The sequence below is a fragment of the Chanodichthys erythropterus genome, chromosome 1 (genome assembly GCF_024489055.1).
Source record: "Chanodichthys erythropterus isolate Z2021 chromosome 1, ASM2448905v1, whole genome shotgun sequence".
NCBI lineage: Eukaryota > Metazoa > Chordata > Actinopteri > Cypriniformes > Xenocyprididae > Chanodichthys > Chanodichthys erythropterus.
Genome location: NC_090221.1, coordinates 19,145,545 through 19,163,526, shown reverse-complemented (window position 1 = coordinate 19,163,526; position 17,982 = coordinate 19,145,545). Strand labels below are relative to the sequence as shown.

Here is a 17,982-nt window from a genome sequence, read left to right as displayed (position 1 = left end):
ACACTGAATTTCATAAAACATTTTCATTCATTTGATTTGATAGCAAACGTCTTTTCTTTGACTGACTAAAGTATTTTATAAAACTCGGTGAACGCAAGCAACTAATTGTTTATCTTTTAAAATAATGTCCTGGATAGCGACATAAATGTAACATTTTCATGTCACAAATATTTCCCAAAATATTGTAAACTTTTATTTTGAAATATCAGCAGCGCTTCTGGTTGGTTGGGCACAGGGGTGGCTTTGACTGCAGCGTACTTCACATTCATAAATACCAAATTAGCCTCAGTGCGCGAGACCGACATCTGCTGCGGAGTGCTGTGATTTTGTCTGACGGCGGGCTTTGCACTGTTGCACTGTAAGTAACAGGACATTTCGTTATATTTTTTACACGGATATCATTTTTCAAGATATGTTTTTCTTTCTTTTTTCCTACTGGCTGCATTAGAATGTAAAACCTTATGCTGCCAGTTAGTGGATTTGTGATGTGGCGTCCAGAGGTTGATAAAGAGGTGCACAGCTGGAGTTGTATAGATGGGTTTAAAGAAAAAACTAAAATGTATTAAGATGTTTATCATATGAAGCATCCCTCCAATATTTTTATCATGATATTTATACATATTATAATTTATATTTGGATTTATGACATATTGAAAACCCCAATGGAAGCCACCCAACCGGTACTGACTGGTTTTGAACCATTCTTTGCCAATGGGCTACAATGATGATATTCTAACAATTGATTTCAAAACAAGACACCATCTAAATAATTTCATTTATCCCATATCGTTTTACTCTTTAAAGAGCATCAATGCTTTAACACGTCAGATAAAGCCTATGAAATAACATGTGTGCATGCATATTATTACTAGACTACTGAAACAATACAGAGTAATAAATAATCATTAAAGCACACTATTGGGCAAGAAATGGGTTGTATGGGCAAAGTGTCAAACGCTGCGTCTCTGTTCAAAGTTCATTTCGGATCAAAAGGCCCGTGTATCGGTCTGTATCTTATCACTGCAATCCACAGTGTGTACTACTGTTTCTATGTTTAAAAAGCACGATATGAAGTCCGATTCGTGAATGAATTGTTCTTTTGAGTCGGATCTTTCTTTAATGAATCGGTTGAACCTGTGCCCGCTATGGGAGCTTCTCAAACGGAAGGCTGTGTCCTTCCTAGTTCAGTCCTTCAGAGGCTTGTAGGCTCGAGTCCTCATCAGCATTAAACGCTAGTGACGCATGGCTACGTCAGACATGTTCCCGCCCCCACCGGCACGGCACGAAGACCCCTGGCTAATGTAAAATTGTTGAATATGATTGATTAAATAAATTGAAAAACGGCACGAAAAGACTAATACAACTTAATTTTGGAAAAATAATTTGTAATACAGTAATTCTTAGATTATTTGGCTTTCTATTAAATGGTTAGTTCACCCAAAAATGAAAATAATGTCATTTATCACCCTCATGTCGTTCCACACCAAAGACCTTCGTTCATCTTCGGAACATAATTTGAGATATTTTTGTTGAAATCTGATGGCTCAGTGAGGCCTGCATAGGGAGCAATGACATTTTTAAACCAGTTCATGTGAGTACAGTGGTTCAATATTAATATTATAAAGCGACGAGAATATTTTTGGTGCGCCATAAAAAGAAAATAATGACTTATATAGTGATGGCCGATTTCAAAACACTGCTTCAGGAAGCTTCAGAGCATAATGAATCAGCGTGTCGAATCAGCGGTTCGGGGCACCAAAGTCACGTGATTTCAGCCGTTTGGCAGTTTGACACGTGATCCGAATCATGATTCGATATGCTTATTCATAACACTCCGAAGCTTCATAAAGCAGTGTTTTGAAATCGGCCATCACTAAATAAGTCGTTATTTTATTTTTTGGGGGCACCAAAAATATTTGTCACTTTCTAATATTAATATTGAACCACTGTACTCACATGAACTGATTTAAATATGTTTTTAGTACATTAATGGATCTTGAGAGAGGAAATATCATTGCTGGCAATGCAGGCCTCACAGAGCCATCAGATTTCAACAAAAATATCTTAATTTGTGTTCCGTCGATGAGCAAAGGTCTTACGGGTGTAAAAAGGCATGAGGGTGAGTAATAAAGGACATTATTTTCAGTTTTGGGTGAACTAACCCTTTAATGAAATACTATGAATCACAGTCATATACTGTCTTCCAGCGGCTTACATTATTGGTTTAGTGTTATTATGTGTGTAATTTACACCAAAACAAAATATAACATGCTTTCATGTCATTACAAAACATTATTTTTGTCTTACATTTCATAATAAATTCAGACAAGCTGAATACCAAGTCGTTTCTGTCAGTTTAATTTCGGGAATTGGTATGAAGGTCGCGAAGGATACATCCCATGATCCTTCAAATTCAGCTGAATAAGGGCGCGAAACGAAGGCTGCTTTTCAAGGATCCTTTTGATTGAGACGGCCTTCAGTGACGTTTGATGACGTGACAGCCGAGTTATGCAGCCTTCCGTTTGAGAAGCACTCCAGCAGTCAGAACCATATAGACATAATAAAATACGGGTCTATAGTCAGAACTATTTGTTTACGAAATTCAATGACTGAACGATTCGTTTACGAACCGGATTGAATCGGTCCGAATCAACGAGAAGCGTCTCTTTCAATTTGTAGTGAGACGTAAACGTTCCCATATATTTGCGGAGCAGAAAGTAACTTACTTCATTGACAAATAGCAAATATATTACAAATAAAACGTTAATAAAAACGTGTTTGCAATTAAAATGAATAGTTTTGTCAGTACGCATATGAAATCGAGTTTAAAACTCAATCTCTAAATTGCTTGAGCGTGTGGGATGTCGGTGACGTATCGCTGAATCCCTGTTTGTTTGAACCGGTTCAACTGTTCAAAAGAACCGAGTAGCACAAACGAGTCAGACATTCTTTCGCCAGTGAAACACACGTTGGTTACAAAAGGGAAGCAGCTCAAACCAAAGCATCAGGCTCGCGCACACCGAAGTGATCTCGTGCGAAGCACATGAACCATGATTTGATTTAAAAAGACGCGGACCCACTTTTGTAGCTGTCAGCGGTATTGAACTGAAACGCGTGATTTATTGTCCTCCCTTTTGCCGGCTTTGGTGTGTTGTCAAGATAAAATCTCACCAAACTGCACATCGAAAGCGTGTGGTTTATTTAATTCTGCCTCTGTGAATGCCTTTTCTTGGAATATACACATGCAAATAACAGGTTAAATCCTGTCTCGTCTGAAAGTTTTATCTGGCATTCAACCTTGAAGGTCTTGGTACTAAAATTCGTTTTCTATTCGTCATTGGAAAGTTAATAATCACAAAGACCGTACACATACCCCAAAATACTACCTTGTATAATTTAAAACCCATATAGCTTTCTTTTTTGAGAAAAGTGCTGCAGTCTGGCAGAAGGACAGCCTCTGTAATCTTCCCTTTCATTGTGTGGAAAATGATGCAATGAAAGTGAAGGATTACTAAGACTGTCAGTTCTTTACATTTAGTCTTATATCTTATTTTATCTTCCACAGAAGAAAGTCATACAGGTTTAAAATAAATGAAAATGAGTAAATTGTGTGCACTACCCTTTTATTAACCAACCCCCTCCCCTGTGACTAAATTTCTAATATGATACTTTAATAGAAACAAAGGCCATATATACACATAGGTGCTGCTTTATATGGGGACTTGCAGCACCAAATGTCATTTTCAGAGTGACTGATGTTCAAGCCTTTCTTTGCTTGGCTGATCAGCTGTGTCTTTAGAAACTACATGCTGATTCAGCGGAGGCCTAATCGAGAGAGGAATGTCATGTGCAAGCATTATTCAGTTCTTTTTTTCTCTCTCTCTCTAAAATCTTAAATGGCTTTTGATTCTCTAGATGTTATGTTAATTAGGGTTGCAAAATTTCGAGAATTTTCAAAGCTGGAAACTTTGAATTAACAGGAATATATGGGAATTAACAGGAATTAATGGGAATAAACAGCGAATTTGCAAAATTGCAGGTTAGCCTATAACAGGGTACTTAAATGTAGTTGAAAAAAAACATCTTGCAGCTTCATGTTGGTTAAAACAACAAGATTTAATGCAATTTCTGTTGATTTTTTTTTTTTTTTTTTTTACCCTGCACATTCCGCAGTCACATTCACACAGCACACTACTTACTGCAGGGCTAAAGCCACACACCCTGCATGCACTGTGCATTCCCCCAGTCCATAGCGTTCACATTTGATCAAAAATACAGAAAAAAAAACAGTAATATTGTGAAAGATAACTGCAATTTAAAATAATGGTTTTCTATTTTAATATTAAAATATACTTTATTTCTGTGATGCAAAGCTGAATTTTCAGCATCATTCAGTCTTCAGTGTCACATGATCCTTCAGAAATCATTCTAATATGCTGATTTGATACTCAGTTATCAATGTTGGAAACAGTTGTGCTGATTAATAACCTGTGATACTTTTTTCAGGATTTTTGATGAATAAAAATTTAAAGAACAGCATTTATTTAAAATAGAATGCTTTTGTAACAATATACTACTGTTCAAAATTTTGGGGTCAGTAATTTTTTTCTTTTTTTTTTTTTTTGAAAGAAATTAATACTTTTATTCAGCAAGGATGTGTGAAATTTATAAAAAGTGATATTAAAGTGATATTGTTAGAAAAGATTTCTATTTTGAATAAATTTTGTACTTTTAAACTTTCTATTCATCAATGAATCATGAAAAAAGTATTACAGGTTCCAAAAAAATATTAAGCAGCACAACTGTTTCCAACATTGATAATAACTGTGTATCAAATCAGCATATTAGAATGATTTCTGAAGGATCAAGTGACACTGAAATAAATAACACATAACAATTGCTGCAATAAAAATATATTTATTTTACATGTTTACTAAATTAGAATTGAATGCAAAAATTAAATAACTGTTACTTCATGTTATGACCAAACAAAATGTTTATATTTATGTTTTTATGATACATTTTATATAAATATGATAAATTTATATAAATATCCCCAAATTTCCAATTTAATTCTTATAATTTTCCTTAAATTCCTGTTAAGTTTTCAAATTGGAATATTTCCAAAATTCCCCAGGTTAAGTTCCTGTGAAAAGTTTCCAGAAATTTACAGGAAACTTTCCGCCCCTTTGCAACCCTAATTTTAATACAATGTTTTCTCCATATAGGGAATAAACTTTAAGTAAAATTCTCTTAGGATTTACATTACCATTCAAAAGTCTGGGTCAAGGTGTAATAATAATAATAATAATAATAATTATTATTATTATTATTTGCATGAAATCAATACTTTTATTCAGCAAGAAAGCATAAAATTGATTAAAAATTAAAACATTTATAATGTTAAAATAATTATATATATTACATTTTAAAATACATTAAAATAGAAAATAGTTATTTTAAATGGTAATACCATTTCAAAATATTACTTTTTTTGCTGCATATTTGACCAAACAAAAGCCTCGGTGAGCGTAAGAAACTACGTAAGAAACGTACAACGATAATCATTTTTAAAATGACTTGTTTTCAATTACATTCACACTGTTGTGTGTTAAAAGAATAAGTGATGTGTCTCCAAGGTTTTAACAGTGTAATATGTTCACAGTGTACCATGGCAGCCGAGCTCTCCACTTCCATAAACATTAAAGAGCCACGCTGGGATCAGGGAACATTTGTGGGTCGAGCAAAGCATTTCTTCACTGTCACAGACCCTAGAAACATCCTCCTGTCAAATGAACAATTAGAAAAAGCACGTCAGATTATTCAGGATTACAAGTAAGACTCAACTCTGCATTCATTTACAGTATGTGCTTTTGCATACCATTCATTGTTACATATGCTGAGTTTGCCAGATACCAAATACATCTCATCTTCCATTCTCTTATCCCTGAAGAAAAGGGGTGGTATCACCGGGTCTCACAGAAGATGAGCTATGGAGGGCGAAGTATGTTTTTGACTCAGCATTCCATCCAGACACAGGCGAGAAAATGCTCCTGATTGGTCGTATGTCTGCTCAGGTCCCCATGAACATGACCATCACTGGATGCATGATGACGTTCTACAGGTGAATCATGCTGTGTAATCCATTATTGCTGTGGCTATATAGTGTAGCAATTTTTTTTTCTCTGGATAACACAGTTTCACCACATATAATGCTGAATATTTATACTCTTTCTCACTTTAAGAACAACTCCAGCAGTTCTGTTTTGGCAGTGGATCAATCAGTCTTTCAATGCAATAGTCAACTACACCAACAGGAGCGGAGACGCCCCCATCACAGTAAAGTGAGAGGACTTTAGATGCACTTTATGCATTTCTTCTTTCAACTAATTTGCAATATCCCTAAATTCCTAATATATGTCCTTGCAGCCAGCTTGGCACAGCATATGTATCAGCCACCACAGGAGCCGTGGCTACTGCTTTAGGACTAAATGCATTAGCAAAGGTAATGCTCTGTTATCGCCAGTGCTCGAAGTGGGCCGGTACACGCTGGTACACAGTACCAGCATTTCTGTATTTTAATCTGTAGTGTACCTTAACTTTTTCTTGTGTACTGGCACTTCTCACATGTTGCCGGTTCTCTGACCACCCCGATTTCAACCGAGGTGGAAACACCCCCCAACCCATTGACGCGATTTCAACCCTCAGGAGCATCGGCACTTTTTTTTGTCCCACTTCGATCACTGGTTATCGCTTACTAATCTGTCGAAAGTCTTTCACATCAAAGTATTAAATATTATGCTCAGTGCTCACTATGTATTCATGTAGTAATTAGCATTTATGTATATTTAACAAATTAAATTTTCTGTTTTTCAGCATGTGTCTCCACTCATAGGACGCTTTGTTCCATTCGCTGCTGTAGCTGCTGCTAACTGTATCAATATTCCACTCATGAGACAACGGTAAATAATTATCCAGAACAAATCATTTGCATAAAGCGGTTTGACCTTTATACTCTGAATTGGTTGTTCAGTAGTCATGGAATATTGTGATCACAAAAAGATTCTCAGTGCATATACTGTATATATACACTACTGTTCAAAAGTTTGGAGTTGGCAAGATTTTTTAAAATGTTTTTGAAAAGAGTTTCCTATGCTCACCAAGGCTGCATTGATTTGATCAAAAATACAATAAAAACAGTAATATTGTTAAATATTGTTTTCTATTTTTATATATTTTAAAATGTAATTTATTTCTGTGATGGCAAAGCTGAATTTTCAGCATCATTACTCCAGTCTATCATCATTCTAATATGCTACTTTGGTGCTTAGGAAACATTTCTTGTTACTGTCCATGTTAAAAACAGTTGCGCTGCTTAATATTTTTGTGAAAACCATGATACTTTTTTTTCAGGATTTTTTAGAATTTCAAAAGAACAGAAATAGAACTCTTTTGTAACATTATAAATATCTTTACTGTCATGATTGATTAATTTAAAGGTGCCCTAGAATTAAAAATTGAATTTACCTTGGCATAGTTGAATAAGTGTTCAGTACATGGAAAAGACATACATTGAGTTTCAAACTCCATTGTTTCCTCCTTCTTGTGTAAATCTCATTTGTTTAAAAGACCTCCGAAGAACAGGCGAATCTCAACATAACACCGACTGTTACGCAACAGTCGGGATCATTAATATGTATGACCCCAATATTTGCATATGCCAGCCCATGATCGAGGCATTACACAAGGGCAGGCAGTATTAACGTCTGGATCTGTGCACAGCTGAATCAACAGACTAGGTAAGCAAGCAAGGAAAATAGCAAAAAATGGCAGATGGAGCAATAATAACTGACATGATCCATGATTACATATTTTTAGTGATATTTATAAACTGTCTTTCTAAATGTTTCGTTAGCATGTTGCTAATGTACTGTTAAATGTGGTTAAAGTTACCATCGTATCTTACTGTATTCACGGAGACAAGAGCCGTCGTTATTTTCATTATTAAACACTTGCAGTCTGTATAATTCATAAGCACAACTTCATTCTTTATAAATCTCTCCAACAGTGTAGCATTAGCCGTTAGCCACGGAGCATAGCCTCAAATTCATTCAGAATCAAATGTAAACATCCAAATAAATACAATACTCAAATAATAATATGTATGCATAGGGCTGGGCGATATATTGAATGCTTTTGTCTCACGCATTTCATCAGTAAAGCCGGTTCCCTGATTACCGCTAAATCGCCATCACCTGCTTTCAAGTGGAGCGGCATTTAATAGACAGAGCCGTAGTTCACTGAAAAGCCACGCAATATCGCGTTCAATATCGACGGCGATTCATATCGATATTGAACGCGATATTGCGTGTCTTTTCAGTGAACTACGGCTCTGTCTATTAAATGCCGCTCCATTTGAAAGCAGGTGATGGCGATTTAGCGGTAATCAGGGAACCGGCTTTACTGACGAAATGCGCTTGACAAAAGCATTCGATATATCACCCAGCCCTATGTATGCATGCAGCATACATGACGAACACTTTGTAAAGATCCATTTTGAGGGTTATATTAGCTGTGTGAACTTTGTTTATGCAATGATAGAGTCGAGAGCTCAGGAGGGGGCGGAGAGCGCGAGCAATTAAAGGGACCGCAGCCTGAATCGGCGCATTTCTAATTATGCCCCAAAATAGGCAGTTAAAAAAATTAATTAAAAAAATCTATGGGGTATTTTGAGCTGAAACTTCACAGACACATTCAGGGGACACCTTAGACTTATAATACATCTTGTAAAAAAATGTTCGTTGGCACCTTTTAAAGGGGACCTATTATGCAAAATTCCCTTTTACATGGTGTTTAAACATAAATGTGTGTCAGCAGTGTGTGCACACAACCACCCTATAATGGTACAAATCCACCCACTTTATCCAGTCCAGTCCAATCTATTCAATCCACCTACATTTTTGAAATCCCCATAATTCATAAGCAGTGTCTCAGAACAAGCAGTTTGCAGATTGCAGCTTTTGTGATGTCACAAATGAATAGCCCCGCCCACAACTGCTGATAGACTCTGCCCTATTAGCATTGTCCTGAGTGAGCTGTACACAGTCCACCATGTTTATCTCCTCGCCAAAAAAGTTATTCAGTCAAGAGCAGTGAGTGATTTTCTGTTTTCCTTTTGTTGTTGGATTCATATTAACAGCATATAAAGCAGTAGGTACTGTATATTATGCTGCTTTAATTTGAATACACAGATCTAATACACACATGTGATTTTCTTTCCCTGATGTTTACGTTCACAGACATAACCCACTGTTTGTGAACTTTGTGTGTTTTTGACAGTTTAATCGCAATAAGTCATGAAAGAGAACTTAGTTTAATACTCACAGGACGCACCACCTGACAGTGGGGAGCAGCAGCTCATGTGCATTTAAAGACAGGGTTCCTTCCCCTTAAAAAAATGGGCATTTACAACATGGTATAATAAATGATCTGTGGGGTATTATCTCTACTGATGCCAAACTTTTGAACAGTAATATATAATGCGTGTTGCTGTTCATTTATAATAGACATGAGGTGAGTGTCATATGGAGCATGTCTTTCATTTTGTGTTTCAGGGAACTCAAACATGGCATTCCAATAACTGATGAGAATGACAATCGATTAGGAGAATCTTCAAAGGCAGCTCAACAGGCCATCACACAAGTGGTGGTTTCCAGAATCCTCATGGCCTCTCCGGGAATGGGTTTGTTTTCTCTAAAAGTCTTGTTTGTCTTTCATTAAGCTGACTTTGCAACAATGCTTATTAAAAGTGTAGTGAAAGATTCCTGGATTGAAAGTGTATTGGACCAAAAGTAGGCCTGCTCGATTATGGCAAAATCATGATCACGATTATTTTTGGTATGATATGAGTAATTTTAAATATCACTGAAATTTCACAATTATCGATACTTCAGCAAAAACTAATACTAGGTTAGAAAAATTAACTAATGTAAGAAAAAGGTCCTTAAAAAAATTACATAAGAAAAGTAAACATTCAGCAATACAATAAAAACAAAGAAACTATTATAAACAAAACAGACAAATGAATACAACAGAACGATACAAATTAAAGTGTTTTTCAAGTTTTTCAGGAAGATGTATTAACAGTGGTATTCACATATGTGATAGCCTACAACAAAAAAAAAAAGAATAATCAAATATAAAATAACACTGCATAGTCTTACTATACATATTAAACATAGATTAATCCTTATTAAAGGGTTAGTTCACCCAAAAATGAAAATTCTGTCATTTATTACTCACCCTCATTCCGTTCTACACCCGTAAGACCTTCGTCCATCTTCGGAACACAAATTAAGATATTTTACTTGAAATCCGATGGCTCCGTGAGACTTCCATAGGAAGCAATGTCATTTCCTCTCTCAAGATCCATAAAGGTACTAAAAACATATTTAAATCGGTTCATGTGAGTACAGTGGTTCAATATTAATATTATAAAGCGGCGAGAATATTTTTGGAGCGCCAAAAAATAACAAAATAACGACTTATTTAGTGATGGCTGATTTCAAAACACTGCTTTCTTGAAGCATCGGAGCACAAGTGAATCAGTGTGTCGAATCATGATTCGGATCGTGTGTCAAACTGCCAACGGCTGAAATCACGTGACTTTGGTGCTCCGAACAGCAGATTCGACACACTGATTCGCTGTGCTCTGATGCTTCCTGAAGCAGTGATTTGAAATCAGCCATCACTAAATAAGTCGTTATTTTGTTATTTTTGTCACTCCAAAAATATTCTCATCGCTTTATAATATTAATATTGAACCACTGTACTCACATGAACCGATTTAAATATGTTTTTAGTACCTTTATGGATCTTGAGAGAGGAAGTGACATTGCTTCCTATGGAGGCCTCACAGAGCCATCGGATTTCAAGTAAAATATCCGGTCCTGCAGATTTGCCTTGTACAACATCAGGAAGATTAGACCCTTCCTATCTGAACATTCCACACAAATTCTTGTCCAAGCTCTTGTTCTATCCAGACTGGACTACTGTAATGCTCTCTTGGCTGGCCTTCCAGCATGCACTATCAAGCCTCTACAACTGATCCAAAATGCTGCAGCAAGACTGGTCTTCAACGAACCGAAGAGAGCGCACGTCACTCCTCTCTTCATCAGTCTGCACTGGCTGCCAGTAGCTGCTCGCATCCAATTCAAGGCTCTGATGTTTGCTTACAGAACGACAGCTGGCTCTGCACCGCTATACCTTAACTCACTACTTCAGACTTACGCGCCCTCCAGAAACCTGCGTTCTGCAAGTGAACGGCGCCTTGTGGTGCCATCACATAGGGGCACAAAATCACTCTCACGGACCTTCTCCGGGACTGTTCCTGGCTGGTGGAATGACCTACCACGCTCTATCCGAGCAGCCGAGTCTCTAGCCATTTTCAAAAAAATGCTAAAGACGTATCTTTTTCGTCAGCACTTGACCCAGTAGTAGTAGCACTTACCTTGACTAATATTCTTCTCCTATCTGTGTATTTATTTATAAAAAAAAAAAGAAAAAAAAAAAGAAAAAATTCGCTATGAGCACTTTACTGACATAACTGTGACTTCACTCAGCACTTACATACTGTTGTTCTCATGTTGATTTAATTGATTCTACTACTCTCATTTGTAAGTCGCTTTGGATAAAAGCGTCTGCTAAATGACTAAATGTAAATGTAAATGTAATTTGTGTTCCGAAGATGAACAAAGGTCTTAAGGGTGTGAAACGGCATGAGGGTAAGTAATAAATGACAGAATTTTCATTTTTGGGTGAACTAACCCTTTAAAGCTACTGAAGCAGGTTTATTAGGCTGCGGTCACTTAAAGAGCTAATGCACTGATCCAATATACTGTTACACATGCTTTTTCTTTCTCAACTGTGCACATTTACTTAAGACATAACCCACTGTGTTTATGTGAATACTCTCCAAAAACACATTTTGACATTTTTGTTTGTACGCGTTTAGGCGTGAAGCCCATTTGCTTTTTTTTTTGCTATTACAAACAAGAAAAGGTAAGAGGAATATCACTGGGAAAAGAAGGGTTATGATCAGGCAGGAGCTTGAAATCGGATGCTGAGGTTGCTCCATACGGGAGTAACATTGGTTTTGCTATATTTTGCTATGTTTCACAGAAACAACATATGCTGTAATGTAATGTTAAATATAGTAACATGACAGTTTTCAGTGTTAGTGTTTGTCTGGAGCTGGTGTCAGCAATGGTAAAGAGACATCCACTCTTGCATTGCGTGTTGGTGCATTTTGGTGGCGGAGCAATGAAGGGAGGGGTGTGTTTGTTTGGGTTGATATCAACGGTGCCTTTCAGAAATCGCTTACTGCACCTTTAAACCCAGAAATTATGTTTAATGATATTATATTAAAATATATGATATTAAAAATATTAGGATTTTCATGAGTTTTCTCAAACGTTCAGCCCACACTGTCTTATGCACATGCAATGTTGATTTATTAAAGTGCATATCTGGTTATGGGACACTGTAATTGCAAGCAATTTAACTTGTAATTTTTTTTCTTCCTGTAGCCATCCCTCCATTTTTAATGAACTCTTTGGAAAAGAAGGCCTTCCTCAAGGTAATTTCAAAATTGCATTGTAAACGTTTTGTTTACATGACTGAAACTTTTAATGAAAGTTGTTCAGCCTTAACAGAGCACGCACATACCCGACTACAGTGTCCAGTCTACTTGAATGCTTTAGCCCTTACAATGGCCCCATAGAATCATGGGCTTTGTTGCCAGGTTGATTTTTTTTTTTTCCCTTTATTTTTTCAGAGGTTTCCGTGGATGAGTGCACCCATTCAAGTTGGCTTGGTTGGGTTTTGGTGAGTTGCCAAAGATAGACTGACAGTCTAATAAACTGTTATTTTCTGAAAGGCATTCAAGAATTTGTGACCCATTCTTTTGTATTTTCTTTCTTCTTCTTAGCCTTGTGTTTGCGACCCCGTTGTGTTGTGCATTATTCCCACAAAAGAGGTGAGAACTTTCTCAAAACTGTTTGGAACTAAATGCATGTATGATTTTGGAATCTTTTGAATCCTTTCAGAATGATTCAGATGATCATTCTTGCACTTCATAAATCCAATTTGTTTCTAATTAAATGCATTCAGCTCTATGGCAGTGAGCCGCTTGGAACCAGAGCTGCAGGAGAAGATTCGAGCCAGTCATCCCGGAGTAGAGAAGGTCTACTTCAACAAAGGACTGTAAAGACAAACGTTGGTGAATCTCCTCTCTACTGTAATGATTTCACGTACCATCTAAAACATCTTTTTGTGTGCCAAAGTTCACCCGGTCTACTCTAGGACATCCCAACTCAGTCATTTTGTAAGATATTTTTACATTTTTGACTGTTTTAATTGTTTTTAAGTTAAATCCTTATTGTTGTTGCCGATTTGTGCAGGTCTTTTGTCTGACGTGTATGACGGTGCTCACTACTGTACATTTAGTATTTTTTTTTAATTTCTGAAACAATTTTGTTTGCTGCCAGATTGTTCCATGTGCCACTCAATGTCATTTTCAGTAAGGATCAAAGATGGCTGGTGTTGACCTCCATTTTTTTTTTTGGGTTAGTCTGTATTGCATTGTTGTTGTCAGTATTTCGTGTTTATCTCTTCATGATGGTTGCAGTTTATTCAGTACTGCCAAATTTCATTTCAGTTTCAAGAAAAGTCATGGAACCTCTTTATGACAATAGTGCAATCCGTTTAAAACGTTGCCAAATACAAACCTATGCTGCAAATTTCCTTAGACCCAGGTTTAATAAACCAATAAACTACAGCATGAGTTTTAAGAAGAGTTTTATCTATTTTACTATCCTCAGTATTTGAGTTTCACTCTTTAGTGTGTAATACAAGAATAGTGTGTATGTTCATATGATTTCTTCTGCCTGCCGACAGTGCATGAACAAACTTTTTGTAAGTTAAAATAGTGTGAGGTTAAAGTTCAACGTGTTCTCATTGACTGTTCCAAAGTCCATTCCTCTAGCAGTTCAAGGAAACGCATTGTTTTTCTATACAATCTTGTCAAACCTCAGCTGTTTTTTGTTTAATGAAAGGCCTTGGTTTACCCTCAAATGTTTCATGTGCCATATTTCATTACATTTGTTAAAGTCCTCACTCACAACAATCTACATGAAACCTCCTAGAATAACTAATAGAATGCTAATGTACTCATTTTCTGTATCTTTTTCCACAAAAAAGTGCTACATTGCCTTTCCGTAGATCCTGTTCCTATTTACCATCTATAATACATAGCAAAAAGTTTGTGGACAACTCCTTTGAATGGACAGGTTTGATTATTTCAGTCATTTCTGAGGCCAAATCTTAATGCAACTGCATTCAGTGACATTCTAGAGACTTAGAATTTACCACCTTTTTTTTAAAAAAAAAGAAGCTGATTGGCCTACACAAATCCTTTAGGATGAATTGTAACAGCGACTGTGAGCCCGGTCCCATCATTGGATCTAACGCTCATAGAAAGCCTTCCTAGAGGAGTGAAATGTCAAATATCAGCAAACGGATCAGTTAATGCTTATAATTTTGAAATTAGGATTTCAAAAATGCCGTATTGTGTTTGGGTGTCCATGTACTTTTGGCTATGTTATATTTTTCGATTAATGATGTTAATCTTTGTGAACTTTCCATTTAATTGAATAAGTCTCCATGTGTTGAGGTATTTAAATATGTTTAATGTTTAATATGTAATGTAATAAGAGTGTAACAGCTGTGTGTTGAGCGCTCTGATATTTGTTGTTGTGAGACTGTTTATGTGCCACATTTGTTCAGTTCATGAATGTAGTGTTGGCAGTAATGAAATCAAACTGAGAACACATACATTTCCGTGAATATGGTGGTAGTTATATCGGTAACCATTCTTTGTTTTTTTTTGACAAAAGCACAACAGTCCTTGTTCTTAAAGATTCTCTGAAGGTTTTCAGTATTATTAATCATGCTTCTCGGTGGATGATAATGGATAGGGTTTTTATAATGTGTTGAATATTATTTTGTGAACAGATCAGGGTCATCAGCGACACCAACATGGACAGGGCCCAGGACTAAATTTTTTTTAGGTGGGCTCTGCTCCCATGAGCGATGGCCAGATAGGTGCTCCGATCATTCCAGTTCCATTTCAGAAATGTGATACTTATGGATCTTGTATAAATGAACTTAATTCATAACTGATTTAACATAAAACTCCTCAAGAACTGCTGATTTGTTCAGGAGAATCACAACAGCATTGAAGCCATGAGAAGTTTTTGATCTTTATGAGGTAGTTGGCTTTATTAATTATAAACTAAGTGAAATGCAATGTTTTCCTGGACAAAAATACATAAACATAGCATATCACTGTTTATTTCCTGATCCCATAATCAATAAATCAAGGCGTCTGCATACTTGGAACAAAGCGGGAATATTCTGAGGTGACAGGTGTGACTCAGTAGTCTACTCTTTAAATGAACAAGTTGCTCTGATTCATACAATAATTTGTTTACAGTGAATGAGATAGGTGTAAGATTTTCAAGATGAATATTTTAAAAATGTTTCTTATTTTACAGTGAATGGAGAAATTGTACTGTGTAGATTACACTGTACTGTGTGGATTACCTAAATAAAGAGTATTATAAAGCAATGGGTCTTGTTTGCAGCCTGTCCTTTTTAGTGTATCACACTAGATTTTAGAGCTGTGTAATTTCTTACAGTTTTTCTCAATATGAACAGAATTTAGTTAACTTACCATCAGCTGGTTGTGGTGCAGTTCAACCGTATTCGGGCACTTGAAGTAACTCTTAAAGTGTATGAATGTCATTGAATTAGATACATAAAATTAATGTATCAATGCTATTGCTATATCAATGCTATAATGTATTAATGCTATAAAATAATATAGACTAAGACTACTGTTAAATTTCGTGACTTAGAAAGTTTGTGGAACATGTTGATAGTTAATGCGATGAATTACACCTGTGTAAACTGAGGGAAACTCACTTCAATCTCCTTAAAGGCATTCGCAAACATTTCTCAGAAAAGTGAATTTAGTTCTAAGACAAAGTATATATTTTTAAAGGTCTAACTTGACCTAATATTTTGTTATCTTTGAAATTTTATCATTTAAAACCGTTTCCTCAGTGTCCTTTTCTTCGCGTGTGTGATTGTAGGTTAGGTGTATAAATAAAACGGATAAAGGGCGGCACCTACTGGGCATATTTGTATATAACGCCAAATTGCGCCCACTTCAGGCGGTTTACTGTTGACACATTACACTATATACAGACGATAATTGTTTAATTAGATTTTATTCAAATGTTTTATTATTATTCAAACCATTTTAAAACCTCTGTTTTTTTTAGTTGCTTCCTGTTAACTAGCTATATCTGCGGAGTATCTTGCCCAGCACAAAGACTTGATTTGACACTTGAGAGAGACACTCAAAGCAAATAAACAAGTCTTTCCTGAAACAAGTGCGTTTGTAAGTACAGGAGGAGGAGTGAACGTGGGGCAACACGGACAGCATTTTAATCTGCCAAGGGGTGTTTCCATCAAGTGGCCATATTGGGAGGAGGGAGGGAAAGAGAGAGAGAGAGAGAGAGAGAGAGAGAGAGAGAGAGAGAGAGAGAGAGAGAGAGAGAGAGTGAGTTAGCTCAATAAATGAAAGCATACTGTCAGTGTCAGTACTATCTACATGGCTGCCACAGATGTAAACATATATCCTGTAAGTTATTTACCTCTTATATTTACTGTACATTATTATTCAAAGTTTAACATGCATATTTATTGTTGATAAAGTTGGAATGTGTACATCGAGAGGTATGACGACTGGATTAGTTGGTCAAGATGCTTTAACTTTGTTGATATTTCATAATTTGCTATGTTTAAATAAATAAAACTATATTTATGTGCTAATATGTGCAAGATGTTATATGCAGTATATGTTAAGATACGGAGCAAAACGGAGAAAAATAGGATTCTGCTTGAGTTTGGTCCTACTTTAAGTCCAAATGCATGACATTCTGTAGGTAGGCTAATATTACTAAACTTTTTCTACATACATATGCTTGTAGTTTATATTTATGGTTTAACATTAGGGTCTAAATCCATTGTCAAAGTCATTTCAAGCTGATTAGTTCTTGTAAGCAGATCAGCTTTGCTGTCTTCTGGTTGCCACTTCAGTCAACGTGCATCCCAATGTCCTTCTCTTCCTAATGGAGTTTGTGGTGTTTTTACATTTGTCCAGGAGTATCATCCTACTACTGTTCATTTATGCTTTTAACCCAGCACTTAAAAGATGTTTCTCGGCGCAATGGCAGTGGAAACCTTCAGTTACTGAGAAACACAGGCTGCATAAAGAGCTCTTTGTGCCCCAGTGTGTGTTAAGAATACTGGGGCAGTGGAACAGATGAAGGCAGTGTGAAACACTTCCTTGTGTTTGTACAGAGTGAGAAGCTCTGAATACCTCAGCATGTTGCTTTTCTCTGTGATCGAGACTCAAACCCGGGTCCATGCATGCCAATATGCTCAGTTACAAAATGACATGGGTCAGCTTCTCCGCTTCGATCTGTAGCTCCATATATTAATAGATATATTAGGGTGAAGTATGCAAAACCGGGACTGTTTTTGGTATATTTATGATGGAGCACTGATAATATTGTGAAATATTATTACAATTTAATATAATTGTTTTCTATTTTAATATATTTTTAAAATGTAATTTATTTCTGTGATGTCAAAGCTGAATTTTCAGCATCAGTGTCACATGATCCTTCAGAAATCATTTTATTTTGCTGATTTGCTGCTCAAAAAACATATTATTATCAATGTTGAAAACAGTTGTGCTGCCTAATATTTTTGTTCAGACTGTGATACATTATTTTTTCAGGATTATTTGATGAGTAGAAAATTCAATAGAACAGCATTTATTTGAAATAG

The 17,982-nt window shown here is 36.1% G+C and overlaps 2 protein-coding genes across 3 annotated transcripts in view; both read left to right on the top strand.

Moving 5' to 3' along the window:
- The first annotated feature begins 261 nt into the window (after nt 1–261).
- On the top strand, nt 262–15,763 carry sfxn1 (sideroflexin 1). Its single transcript, XM_067388929.1, has 11 exons — nt 262–358; nt 5,666–5,835; nt 5,954–6,124; nt 6,246–6,344; nt 6,430–6,505; nt 6,877–6,962; nt 9,615–9,742; nt 12,588–12,637; nt 12,836–12,885; nt 12,989–13,036; nt 13,171–15,763. Exons 2-11 carry the CDS (start codon nt 5,672–5,674, stop codon nt 13,265–13,267), a joined length of 969 nt encoding a protein of 322 aa, XP_067245030.1. The 5' UTR covers nt 262–358; nt 5,666–5,671; the 3' UTR covers nt 13,268–15,763.
- Nucleotides 15,764–16,681: 918 nt separating this feature from the next.
- The window catches only part of septin8b (septin 8b), a 14,689-nt gene continuing 13,388 nt past the window's right edge, over nt 16,682–17,982 (top strand). The window contains exon 1 of one of the 2 annotated variants that reach the window (XM_067388918.1): nt 16,682–16,768. In XM_067388918.1, coding sequence (XP_067245019.1) covers nt 16,739–16,768 — 30 coding nt within the window. In that variant the 5' untranslated portion in view covers nt 16,682–16,738. The other variant, XM_067388911.1, reaches the window with a different exon arrangement.

Bases quoted from the DNA above. Each gene is read 5' to 3' on its own strand.
- sfxn1 (XM_067388929.1), top strand. From the start codon at position 5,672: ATGGCAGCCGAGCTCTCCACTTCCATAAACATTAAAGAGCCACGCTGG. The intron at 6,345-6,429 runs GTGAGAGGACTT...ATGTCCTTGCAG, and splicing joins GACGCCCCCATCACAGTAAA to CCAGCTTGGCACAGCATATG. The intron at 9,743-12,587 runs GTTTGTTTTCTC...TTCTTCCTGTAG, and splicing joins CATGGCCTCTCCGGGAATGG to CCATCCCTCCATTTTTAATG.